At 44.5% G+C, this 13,664-nt stretch overlaps 1 protein-coding gene across 3 annotated transcripts in view; it reads right to left on the minus strand.

The window, feature by feature from the left end:
• Racgap1 (Rac GTPase activating protein 1) overlaps positions 1 to 13,035 on the minus strand; it is a 31,487-nt gene extending 18,452 nt beyond the window's left edge. The window contains exons 1-3 of one of the 3 annotated variants that reach the window (XM_021217351.1): positions 12,886 to 13,035; positions 3,859 to 3,943; positions 492 to 697 (exon numbers count right to left, since the gene is read on the minus strand). In XM_021217351.1, coding sequence (XP_021073010.1) covers positions 492 to 697; positions 3,859 to 3,943 — 291 coding nt within the window. In that variant the 5' untranslated portion in view covers positions 12,886 to 13,035. Of the gene's footprint in view, positions 1 to 491; positions 698 to 3,858; positions 3,948 to 12,885 lie in introns of those variants that run through there. The other 2 variants (XM_021217350.1, XM_029548216.1) reach the window with 2 other exon arrangements.
• Positions 13,036 to 13,664: the final 629 nt, after the last annotated feature.

A 13,664-nucleotide genomic window follows, 5' to 3' on the forward strand; every position in this document is an offset into this window, starting at 1 on the left:
GGTTGCTGGGATTTGAACTCAGGACCTTCAAAAGAGCAGTCAGTGCTCTTAACCAGTGAGCCATCTCTCCAGTCCAAGATTAACAAATAAATTGTATTAGATAAGTATTCTAGAATTTTCTTCTTGTTCTCATTTCTATTCTTTTTAAAAGAAAAAAAGGAGTGCTGGAGTCCAAGGCTCTGTGCATGCCAGACACACATCTCACCAATTTTACATCTTTGGCTGCTTTGCTTTAATTCTTTAAACTCTCATTTGAAACCTGTCTAGTGAAAGAGTTTCAAGCCTAAAAGAGAAAATAAATTTTCAAACTAAAAAACTGAAAGTTTCAAACTATGAAACTGAAGTCACAGGCTTCAGTTTCATCTCTAATCACATGCAAGATATCAAGTGAGTTCTTTATGTAGAAGAGAAACTGGGTCTGCATGTTCAGTAGAAACATTACCAATGTCTTCCCACCCCATCGCCAGTCTGAGAAGCAAAGCAATGCACACCAGCTTTGTACACTCTGCCTCAGCACGCTGCCTCCGTTTGATCTCCACGTCCACTTGATTACGGGCATGCTTCAGCTTAACGTCCAGGGCACTACGCCCAGTCTCTGCTTTCAACAACAGGTCTTTGAATTTCTCCAGCTCCTGGTTGGTTCTTTGATATTTCTTTCGGAAGTCCTCAAAGTCCTTCACAACCTGAATGAATTCAACTGAGGACAGGTAAAAACTTCAGTAATCCAAATAGCAAACATATAGCTGCTCAAATAAATAGGTCCTATAGTTAGCTTCATCCCAAATATAAAGTCTTGTTGGACTATGGTCAAACACATCTGAAAATGACCAGGAAAATGACCCTGTTGTTCATTGTGGACAACAGCTTAGTGGATAGCAATGCCTGATTCAATAGGCCATGCACTTTTAGCCTAACCAGGGCATCTGCTATGAAGTATGTGACGCATTAGTTACCTGGCTCCAGATGTCACCAATGCTGAAAGCTCCTGAACAGAAGGTAATCAAAGAGGGATACTTTTGGGGTAGCTGCCACACACCAGGACAGTCACATAAAACAATAACAACCTCCTTCACAGTCACATATTGCTGAGCCAGAGTTAAACAGCAAATTCAGGTATAACTGCTACAATATGCTCTAGTAGATGTGGATAAATATGATAGATATCTAAGGCCAATAATCCTATTCAGTGATAATTAATTATACAAATACTGATTAGAAAGTCAAGAGCCAGTTGCTCCGCTCTTTAACAGTGCCCGCCCTGAAGGATAAGCAAACACCACAGGGTAAGAGCAGAAACGGCCACACTGGCTCTTGGAATGTCACTGGTGCAGAATGGAGACTGTTCAAACATCTGCAAAGACAACACTCTTAAGCAGCATGAAGCGCCTCAAAGCAGTCACCCGGCAGCATTCATTGTATCTCCTGCTTTTGGGAAAGACTGTCCTAGAGTGATTGTGCAACTGCCTTACAAGGCCTGAGTTAACCTCAGCCTATCTCTAAGCATCCATCTCCTCCACCAACATCCTACATGGTAAAACTGAGCCACAATCACTCGAAGCTACCAGATTTATGGGAGTTTTAGGTAGGGCATTTTTGCTATACAAATTTAAACCACGTACAGAAATATACAACATACAAGCAATTTTACCGTGACTAAACTTCCAACTTAGTATACAAACTCATTCAAGAGAAACTGAGCCAGGTCCATGGTGGTGCACACCTTTAATCCCAGCACTCAGGAGGCAGAGGCAGGTGGATCTCTGTGAGTTTGAGGCCAGCCTGGTCTACAGAGTAAGTTACAGGGCAGCCAGGGCTACACAGAGAAACCCTGTCTCCAGAAACTAGGAAGGAAGGAAGGAAAAAGAAGGAGGGAGGGAGGGAGGGAGGAAGGGAGGGAGAATATTAAGTGGGTCATAAGGGAACTTATGTTAGCAGCAGAGTAATTTTAGCAAAATAAGATAGGATGAAAGTTATCAGCCCGGCGTGGTGGTGCATGTCTTTAATCCCAGCACTTGGGAGGCAGAGGCAGGCGAATTTCTGAGTTCCAGGCCAGCCTGGTCTACAGAGTGAGTTCCAGGACAGCTAGGGCTTTACAGAGAAACCCTGTCTCTAAAAACAAAACAAAACAAAACAAAAGTTATCTTAGGCAAAGTAAGTATCAAGCATCAAAAATTAGGGCTGGAGAGATGGCTCAGTGGTTAAGAGCACTGGCTGCTCTTCCAGAGACCTAGGTTCAATTCCCAGCACCCATATGGCAGCTCACAACAGTCTGTAACTCCAGCTGCAGGGGATCCAACATCCTCAGACATGCATGCAGTCCAAACACCAATACACATAAAAGTTTTAAAAATTTAAAAAAAAAGGGATAAAAAAATTACAGCTAGGTGTGGTGGTGCACACCTGTAGTCCCAGTACTTGGGGACTAAAGGTAGAGGCAGACAGATTTCACCAAATTCAAAGCCAGCCTGGTCTACATGGTGAGTTACAGGACACAGGACAGCCAGGACTTAGGAGACTAAGGCAGGAAAAACAGAGCTTTCAGACCAGCCTGGACTACTCAGTGAACTGGAGGCCTGCCTATGTTGGAGCAGGAAGAACAGAGCTGCATGAGGTGGCTTTGTGCTTGTAGTGAGGAGGCCGAGGTAAGAGGACTGCCATGACTTCAACTGTCTGGGCTACAGTATGAGACCAACCCTCTATTTTTTTTTTTTTTTAGATTTATTTTTATTTATTTTATGTATATGATACACTGTAGCTGTACAGATGGTTGTGGGCCATCATGTGGTTGCCAGGAATTGAACTCAGGACCTCTGTTCACTCCAGGGCCTGCTTGCTCCGGCCCAAAGATTTACTGCTTGTGGACGTTGTACATCGTGGAGCGCACTAGGCTCCGCACCACGATGTACAACGTCCACAAGCAGGTGGTGCATGTCTTTAACCCCAGCACTCAGGAGGCAGAGGCAGGCAGATTTCTGAGTTTAAAGCCAGCCTGGTCTACAAAGTGAGTTCCAGGACAGCCAGAGCTACACAGAGAAACCCTGTCTCAAAAAACCAAAAAAAAAAAAAAAGAAATGAAAAAAGAAATCCAGACTTTTTTCACTTCATGGAATAAAAAAAATGGCAATTAATATTCACTATTCTATGAAAAACACCCAAGAAAGAAGAAAGTAAAAGAAAGCAAGGCTGGCAGAATGTGTGATGTAATGAGATCTGGTGTGTCAGAAGACAGCTACAGTATACTTATGTGTATAATAATAAATAAATCTTTGGGCCTGAGCAAGCAGAGGTCCTAAAAATTCAATTCCCAACAACCACATCATGGCTCACAATCATCTATACAGCTACAGCGTACTCACATACATAAAATAAATAAATAAATAAATCTGAAAGAGAGAGCGAGAGCGAGAGCGAGAGCGAGAGCGAGAGCGAGAGCGAGAGCGAGAGAGAGAGAGAGAGAGAGAGAGAGAGAGAGAGAGAGAGAAAGTTAGCTAGCTACAGAAAGTCCACTTAAAACCATGAGCAGTGGCTCGGGGGTAGGGAGGACCTGAGTTAGCTTCCTATGCCCTTACCGGGTAGCTCACCACATCCAGTAGCTGCAGCTCCAGAGGCTCCCTTTCCCTCCTCTGGTTCCCATGGGGTCCCCAATACACAGAACACAATGCATTCATTGCCTTTTGGCTTTGTCCATAAGTAGCCATCTGTTTTTGTTTTTTTTTTTAAGGTCACCTGAAAGTCCACCACCTCTTAGATTTCAACACTCTCGAGCATTATAAAACCCAGACCTGCTGGGCTTCCTTTGTATTTTGTCTCCCCCATGCTTCCTCCCCATCTTCCACAGCCCAGCTCAGAATGACTTACTGCTTTCATTTCCTTCATTGATAATCTCCATCCGGCGCACAAGCTGCTCAAACAGAGTCCACAAATTCACCATTGTAGTATCCATCTTTCTGCCAAGAAATCAAAGGTACATTAGGGAAGAGGCTACTCTCCCTTACAAAGGACTCAGCATCACCCAGTGAACCCACCAGTGACCGACACCTGGACTCTCCTACCTGCAACCACCATTATAAGAATCGCAAGCCAACAATTTTGTGTGATCCTAAGTTATATTAAAACGTCTTTCATTTTGGTTTTTTGTTTCTCCCCCCCTCCTCCCCCCTGTTGATTTAAGAGATCCGTCTATGCTAGAATTAAAGGCATACATCATCCTACCAGGCTGCTTGTTTATATTTTCAGACAATCTCTCACTGTGTTGCTCAGGCTGGCCTTGAACTCACAATCTTCCTGCCTCAGTCTTCCAAATGCTGAGATTACAAGCATGTGCCAGATAAAAGTTGAAATAAAAGACTGTGGTGGTATACACCTTTAGATTTAGTATTGAGATGCAAAGGCAAACAGATCTCTTGGGTTTGGGGCCAGTCTGGTCTACAGAGTGAGTTCCAAGGGACAGAGAAACCCTGTCTCAAAAGATAAAAACAAAACCAAAGATTCACTTACAAACTAGAAAGCTCTGGGAACCACTGAGGACATCTGCCTTCCCTGTCTACGTCCATACAAGTCCCTTACTCCACGAAGACGCTGGTGCTAACTGCCTTCAGCATGTCAATGGATTGCAAATAACACCACAAAATGCGGTTCTTCAAACCGAACTTAACATTTGTTACTTTAATCTTTCAAACTTTGAAAACCTATAATGTAACTTAAAATGTTTATTTTTAATTTCACTTTTGGCTAATATCCTGTCACAACTGTCTCTTAAAAGGCAGGACGTGGTCAGCACATTTCTCACCAATGGCCCAGGTGACATCACATAGTGATTAAGTAGGGAAACTGCCAGCTCAGCAGCACAAGAATTATTTCTGTAGTGCAGGGCTCTCTATTGGACTGCATGCAGGGACTGTGTCTAATAAATTTATACTAAGTATAGGCGAAGGATTATGTTATACCACTCTGGCATCAGAGAGACAATACACCACCTTCACAGTGACAAGGGCAAAGGAAAAACCATTTGTAGTGTGCTCTGTATAGGGAATTTCAGGCTTTGTGTTTCCTCCCAAAGACCTGCTAAATATTACATTAAAAACTCAGGCCTTCCAGGCAGCTCTGTTCCAAATAGACTTCAGCCAGGAATGGATTAGAAAAATAAGTTCATTTAGTGGTCAAGAAGGACATTTACTGAATGTGACAAAAATTATAAAGGAAAGAAAATAGTCAAATTTCACTCAAAAATAAAATACTCTTAGAAACCCATTAGAGGATTCTCATGCTTTTCTTACCCCCGATGCTCTAAGTAACCACTTTATCCATCTAAAAAATAGTTTCAGAACTCTATCTTGATTTTTTAGCGATTTTTGAAAATATTTGTAAGATTGTACCGCAAGCTATGACACTAAGAACTGGACAAAGGAAAAGAAACAAACGAAAAACCCAAACCCCACAAAGAACAAAGGAATGTGTAAGCATAAAAACATTTTGTATTAAACACTGCAGAAATAATCATTTGTAGTTATGAAACAGCTGCTATAATAGTAAAATGAAATAAATTCTAGCAGCTCCAAGCTTGCCTGCAGTGTGTAACCTGAACAGGGCTGAGCCATGCTCTTCAACTGGAGACAGACCCGATACCAGGCAACTAGCCATGGCAAGCTGCTAAGCAACCAGACTAACCCCGCAGCACCGACAGTGAGGCCAGCAGGAAGACATGTGGAAGGCATGAGGGCCACAGAGTTAACAAACCCACAAGCAGGTGCTGCAGAGCAGAACACTCAGCATCGACTCACACGATCATCTCCTCTGGCCCCAGTAAACACGGAGGCTACTAGCCAGCAGCTTTAACACGGGATATTGATCTCTTCTACCTCAAAATCCTAAGTGAACCCTGCTTCTACCTCAACATCATAAGTGTGCCCTGCAATTCAGAACAAGAAACCTTCTGCTAAGGGATTCAGACAAGCAGTTTCTGTAGCAACCATGATGTTGAAAATGGGAGGAGTGGCTTTTCTTGTTTTTAAGACCTGGTCTGAACCTAGAGATCTGCCTGTCATGGGAATTAAAGGTGTGCACCACCACAGCAGGCATGGTTCTGTACACTAAAAGCTCAGTACTAGAGATAAAGGCAGGATGGTCACAAGCTCCAGGCCAGGGAGGGTACATGACAAGACCTCATCTCAAAACCACCACCAAAAATGTGTCTTAAATGACAGTAAGACCTGACCTGACCCTCTCGGCTTGTGCCCCTCCACAATGCAAACTGAAACTGAATTCCTTATGCAGCAGAACTAGGATGTCAAGGAACTGGGGTGTCCCTGGAAAGGTTCCTGAAGGACTGATTCGTGGCCCTATTGCTCTTCTGCCACATGAGATCATAAAAAGGCGTCATCGTAGAAATGGGAAATCCTGACCAAGCCGTCTCCCAGCACTGTCATCTTGGACTTTCTAAAGGCTAAGCAATAAATGCCTGTCTGGGGGTGGAGAGGTAAAGAGAGCTCCCCCATGATGAACTTGCTGCACGAGCATGAGGACCCAAGTCTGAGCCTCAGCACCCATGAGAGGATAAGGACCCTCCTGCACAGGCTCAGCAACCCCAGCCCAATCTCACAATCAAGTGTGAGGACTTCCCCAAGTGACCCTCCGACCAGCACCGGGGTGCCATGCTACATACACAACACTACCCCACACAGAATGAAAAAGAGGAACAGACTCTAAGCTGAGCAGGTGATGCACACTTACAGCCTTAGCCCTGGGGAAGCAACAGAAGGATCCTTAGAGCACAGCCCAGGCCTTTCCCTCCATCATTTAATCCCAGCACCTGGAAGGCAGAGGCAGTCAAATAAACAAAGCCCAAAGCCCACGTGGACAGCTCCCCGAAGAACGCCACTGGAGGCTGACCTGGTCCCGGTGCACACACACAGAATAAGTATCTATTCTTCATAAATTACCCAGTTTAAGTATTTTGTTACAGCAGTAGAGATAAGAACAGAGTCCTCAAGCTTCTTTAGTTCGTTATTACTGTTCCCTGTGTTTACTCCAGGGAGTAAGGGCTGGAGGTTAGTTTACTGTGGTTTTGTGGAAAGGGCTGTTTTGAGACAGCCCAGGCTGGCTTTGAACCCATAGCACTCCTACACCAGCCTCCCAATTGCTGATATTATAAGGCATGAGCCACTCTGCCAAACTAAAGAAAGCAGGGGTCTCTTAAAAACAAACCTGAAAAAAAAAAAAAAAAAAAGAAAAAGAAAAAAGAAAAAAACAAAAACAAAAACAAACCTGATTCCAAAACCACAGATTTACATGATACACTGCACCACAGTAGCTGTCCTATAGAGTGTCACACTGGTCTCTTTGATGTCTATGTACTTTTAAATAGGTGACTATTTAAAATCCTAATGCTCTATTGTAAGCAAAGAGGCAATTTTTAGCTGTCAGTTCCTCCGGGTTGACCAGCAGTGCAGGTATCCTTCCTAGTGCCAAACATTACCTAAATTAACCCCTCAAATTCTCTGAATTCATCCAACTACTCTACTCCAGCCACCACCCAGGCGCTGATAGTTGGCCACATCGACTTCTCTCTACAGTCTGTCAACTCAAGTCTGTAGTTCTCAAAGTGAAAACTACATCATTTGAACTACGTGAACTTCCTGAGACAATAGTCTCCCCTCCCCTTCATATACATCAGCTGTCCTACTGACTTCCAGGTGTTACTGCTAATTCCTGAGACAAGGTCTCACCGTGTAGCCTATGCTAGCTTGGAACTCGCTCTATAGACCAGGCTGGCCTCGAACTCAAGATACAACTGCCTCTACCTCCTGAGTGGTAGGATTAAAGGTGTACAACACCAGGCCTAGCTCTGACTCCCAATTTTTATCTCCCTATTATCATGTTCAGTTCCAAATTTCAGAAATATTGTTGGTTTCTCCCTTTTCTGCAGACTGTTCTCACAGATGGGTCAGAGCTTCCTCACTCCTCGCAATTGTCAAACTGACTTCCTGCCTCCAACATCTCCCAGCCCATGCCCCGACGCTCTCATCAGTTGCTAGTCAGACACACTAGTTTAACTTTACTAAATTTGAGGACAGAAATCTTGCATGTCCTTCTACAGTGCTAAAACACACAAGCACACAGTATTTAACAGGGTTAGGGTGAGGGTTAGGGTCTAGACATGAAATAGACACACACAATACTTCGTCACACCACCTCAGCATCACTATGAGTAGAGGCAGGCCAGTGGAGCCTAGGACCCTAGCCATGCAGGTGGATTTACCTTTGGTCAGTAACTTCTGAGACCAGCTACAGAGTAGAAAGGACACTACCTGCCTCACAAGAGAATGCAAATGTAGGTGAGAATGCTATAACGCAAAACTGAACCCTATCAAAAAAAGTACCAGGCGGATTTCTGAGTTTGAGGCCAGCCTGGTCTACAAAGTGAGTTCCAGGACAGCCAGGGCTACACAGAGAAACCCTGTCTCAAAAACCAAAAAAAAACAAACAAAACCAAAAAAAGTACAGCTAATGAGAACAAGAGTGGGTCTTTGTGTAGTTCCAGGTCTGATAGCTGTTAATTAGATTCTGGAAGAGTGATTCACAACTCTAGTGATTTCCCCTAACTTGTCTAGACTGTCTCCACATGAGGCTCCACTAAATTCATAAGCACAGACTATTTTTTAAAATAGTACTACATAATATTTAATATATGCCTTTGCTGTGAATTGAGTACTAAACTTGACATTTCACATTTTTTCTTCATGTGAATCTAATTAACTAAGCTGCCATTTCACAGACAACTTAAAGGCTCAGAAACCTGAAATGACTAAATGCTGAGCCCCCAGTGACACCCAGGTGTCTGTTTTCTCTCCACCCTAACACACTAAACCATTATAAAGCACCCACTGCAGTATGCCGCAGGTTTCCTCAGACACCTGCAAATCCTAACAGTCCCCCAAAGCACAGCCATGTGTGTACACACGGACGTCAGCTAGAACCCAGACCAAGAAGACTGCCAACTCTGACGAGCCATCTAACAAGCTGTCTTTGATGAAGCTCTTGCTTCTGAAGAAAGCTGATTTTCCCTCCTCTAATATAGGTTTGCTCACCAAATATAGGTTTGAGGATCAAAACTTGGTTTAGTAAAATATACTCCTCTTTATATGCTGGGACTCATATAGTCTTACTAACATCTACAGAAGTGACACTCAGGAATTATTTATAGATGACAAACCCACCCCTCTGCATCACTACTGACTCTCAAATCGTAATGTGGAGAGGTAAAACTCACTCAGCCTTTTCAGTGTCAGTTGAGACTGGCTTTAATTTTCCTGCTGGGCCACATTTTCACACACACACACCCCCCCTTTATTATTTAGCAGCATGGCTAGAAGACACAGTAATGTGAGAGGAAGCAGAGGCAGTCGAGCTGCAGAGCACTGCTCTCAGCTGTGGAGCAGCTGTCACTTGCCAAGCAGAGACTGCTGCCTTTTGACAACACTGCAAAGGCCCCTGTGAGCAAGGGGATCTGTTTATGGAGCACTTTAAACAAAAGGTGCCCAGAATCTCAGCTGCTATTGATGGGAGCCCCAGAGGTGGAGAAGTCACTGTTACACTCCCAATCTCTGAGTGTCCCTAAGGGAGCAATTTGACAACACCAGAAGAAAGACTCTCAGCCTGCTATGATTGCTTTGAGCCCCCAATTTAATTTCAATCACCCAGGAAAGAGACAGACAGTCCTTCAGAACAACAGACTATTACAGATCTTACTGCAGGGTATCCTGGGAAAAGCATCTATGCTCTCCTACAAACATTATTAAAAAAACTATATATCAGGTTTTTTTTAACTGCATCGAGTGTTACATCGCATAAGACAAAGCAAAGGCAGATTGCTTGATTGTGTTTTCCAGCAAAGTATTTTAATGAAAACATTATTATACACATTGCTTCTGGAGATTCCCAAGACATTAACAGTGTAGGTTTCCCACTGCCACAGACATACTCCCAAAGACAAGATCGGACTAAGTTGCTTTAATTCAAAAGCACTTGAGAACAATTCATTTCCCTAAGTGTCCTGTTTCTGCTCTGTATCAGAGGCTCCATCCAACTGACAGAAGAAATGCCACCGTGAGACCAATCGTTCCTATGAGCGAATCAATTGCAGAAAGAGTAAACAAAATGTCCCCAGCTCACCATGAGTGAAGACCAGAGGGAGGGAGGGAGAAATGGATGTGATGGTTAAGTTCAGAACACTGCTGCTGTCTCGTGCGAGGCCTACCCAGTCTGTCTCAGCAATCACTGAAGCCTTTTACTAATGACTGCAACTCAGGCAGACATATCTCACAATGTGAATATATGTTGGGGAGGGAAAAAGAATAACCTTTAAAGAGTGCAACGCAGACCTCATCACCCTCAGCCAGCCCTTTACCCAGCATTAGAGCTCCACGGCAGGGCACACACTGATTGTTAGCATCTTGTTTCCACTGAGCAAGCACTGAAAAATTGGGTTACCACTGGTCTAGTCATTCTCTTTGGATTCAGTTTTTCAGTTATCCTCTGCTGCTGTTTCTAGCATGGACAGTCCCCCAGGTCATCCAGTCCCCATTCACCCCACCCCTGGGAGTTTACTTCTCAGTGAAGTCTCTACCAGCCACACTATTTTAAATCCAGCCTTTTCCATAACTCCTGGTTGATTCTGCTCCAGGGCACTTGTCTCCTGATATGTTTACTTAGTTTACTGTCTGGAAAGCAGGGACTTTGCAGAGCCACTGGTATCTAGAACAGTGCAACGGGTTTTTTATTAATGTAGCATGATATAAAAACCTTATATGGGAGAAAACCCAGGGGTAATAGCCAATGTTAAGAATTCTATAAACCGGGGCTGGAGAGGTGGCTCAGTGGATAAGAGCACTGACTGCTCTTCCAAAGGTCCTGAGTTCAATTCCCAGCAACCACATGGTGGCTCACAACCACCCATAGTGAGATCTGACGCCCTCTTGTGGTGCATCTGAAGACAGCTATAGTGTACTTACATATAATTATATATATATATATGTATATATATACATATACATATATATATATATATATATAAAGCTAGCTCAAAAAACAAAACAGAACCAAAAAAGTATAAGGCTAAGATTGGAGCTTATGTATTTGTAGAGAGTTAGAATGTCTCAGATCTGCAGCCAAATTATCTGAGTGATCTCTAGCTCCACTAACACACTGTCACCTCCTTGTGACTATCAGATGAAAATTTGGCCTGAATAATTAATTACCTCTCACATGGAGAATGGCAGCACACACTTTATTCAAAGTGCTTAGGAGACATAGAGGTAGGCAGATCTCTGTGCGTTCCAGGCCAGCCTGGTCTACAGAGTTCCAGCACATACAGGGCTGTTACATACAGCAAAACCTTGCCTCAGAATAGAAAAAAAAGAGAAACAAACAAACACCCACCTTTCATCAACCAAAAGCTAAGCTGACCAGTAGACAGCACTGAAGTCTAACACAGCCCAAGAGTCCCCATCTTTACTACACCCCGGCATCCTCATCAGTCAACAGAGGTTTTAAGGGTTAGTAGAAGCCAGGTGTGGTAGCGCACGCCTTTAATCCCAGCACTCCGGAGGCAGAGGCAGCCTGGTCTGAGTTTTGAGTTCAAGGCCAGTCTGGTCTACAAAGTGAGTTTCAGGTCAGCCAGGGCTATACAGAGAAACCCTGTCTCGAAAAAACACACACACACAAAGGGTTAGTAGAAGACAGTCTTACTTGAACTTTTGTTCAATGTACAATTGTGCTGGCCTGCAGCTCAGCTGATACCATGCCTCTCTAGCATGACAAGCCCCTGGTTTCTGTCCTCAACACAGCAAATACTGAGAATGGCGGATCACACAATAAATCTCCAAATTATCCTGTAACGCGTGAAATCTCAGCCCTCCAGGGTCAGGAGGATCAGAAGTTCAAGGTTATCCTTGGCTACAAGAGGCCAGCCTGAGCTACATAAGACACCATCACACATACAGGGAGTCCAGTTTATTTAGGAGTGATAGAACTTTAAAAGGTAGACAGTGACTCCAATAACCCTCCAGTACACTATTGGGAGTACTGTAGTCTCTCCCCCCCTTTCTTTCTTTCTTTCTTTCTTTCTTTCTTTCTTTCTTTCTGAGGCACAAAAACAAAGCTCTTATTCAAAGGGAAATGAGTGGTTCCTTCCTGAGCCAAATATAAGTGACCCTGGCTAGTGAACATGAATCCAGAATTCCTAAATACCATGTTGTGATATAACCATTCTCACTAAGGTTTATAGTTAAGAACAAACAGTCATAAATTAAGGAACGCTTAAAACACTTTGGCAGGCACTACAAGAGGGTATCTGATGCTTGCCAGACTAGACTTAGCTTTTCTGTTGGTGGAAGCTGTTGATATAAATTAATACACCCCAAAGGGTTTCTTTCACATGCTAATCACAGAACAGTAGGTAGGTCAGTGACAGAGTTGGGCAGTAAATTATTAAAAGGTGGGGCTGAAAAAAAAAAAAAAATCACCCGAGATAGGCTCCGATTTTGCAACATTCCAACTCTCCACGACTAGGGATGCTCTAATTAGCGGGGGACAGCCAGAAGGTAGAGGCTCTCCACTTCAGGCCGCCAGGTTCCTCAAACACCTGACTTCTCCCTCAGAAGAGACTGTTCCTCGGAAAAGGGTGAGGGGGTCTCTCCCCGCCACTCCCACGCCCGGCACTGGGGCTCGCCAAGACCACCTTGAGGGAACCACACCCGCAGCCGGCGGGCCACGCCTCAAAAGGACGCCCCCGACATGGCACGGAGCGCCACGTCGAGAGCAGCCCCGGCCCGCCGCCCCCTCGCCACGCCCGCCTCCCCGCCGCCCGTCCGCTCGCGACCTGCTTACCGAGGCTCCCGGCCCCGCGCACACACAACCCCTTTCGGCCCGCGGCGCTCACTCTCCTGCCGCCGCGCCCCAGGAAGGCTGCTGTCTACCAGCGGCGCGCCTCACTAACGGCAGTGTAGAACCGCGCCGCCAGATCCGGTTCAAAATCACGCACCAGCCAATCACCGAGGAGCTCATAATCGCGAAGACGCGAGTGTCAGGGCCAGGGGGCGGGCGCAAAACGGAATGGGCATGCGCATTACGTTAGCGAGACGCCCGAAAGGCGGCCATTTTGACTAAGGGCACACACACACTTTTGCGGGGGTAGTGGGTGTTTCGTGGCCCATGTAGGACTCACACGCCAGGCTCCGGCTCCCTTTCTCGCAATTATTCTAATGACCTGTTGACTAATTGCATATTATTCTTGCCTCCTGTTTCCCCAGGCAGGCAAATAGGACTCTTGGAAACTAATAACTGAATAGTTGCGGGTCTCAGTGTAGAATAGGAAGAATTCCAGAAGGAGAGAGAGCAGCAATCATTTTAACCATATTTACTGAGCTATAATTATCCCTCCATTCATTCACGCACTCATTCAGACTTCTATTTGATGCACAGTAAGTATGCCAACTTCATAGCAAGCACTCTGCTAGGAATCAGAAAAAATACAGATCATGTGGTCTCTGCTTTCCAGGAGCTATGAATGGGGGAAGACAGCTCAAGAAAACAAATAGAAATGCAAAATGAAGTGTTATAATTCCATTTGATAAGTGGCACTTAAAACTTGGCGTCGAATTGGTACA

This window comes from Mus pahari, chromosome 17 (assembly GCF_900095145.1).
Source record: "Mus pahari chromosome 17, PAHARI_EIJ_v1.1, whole genome shotgun sequence".
Taxonomy (NCBI): domain Eukaryota; kingdom Metazoa; phylum Chordata; class Mammalia; order Rodentia; family Muridae; genus Mus; species Mus pahari.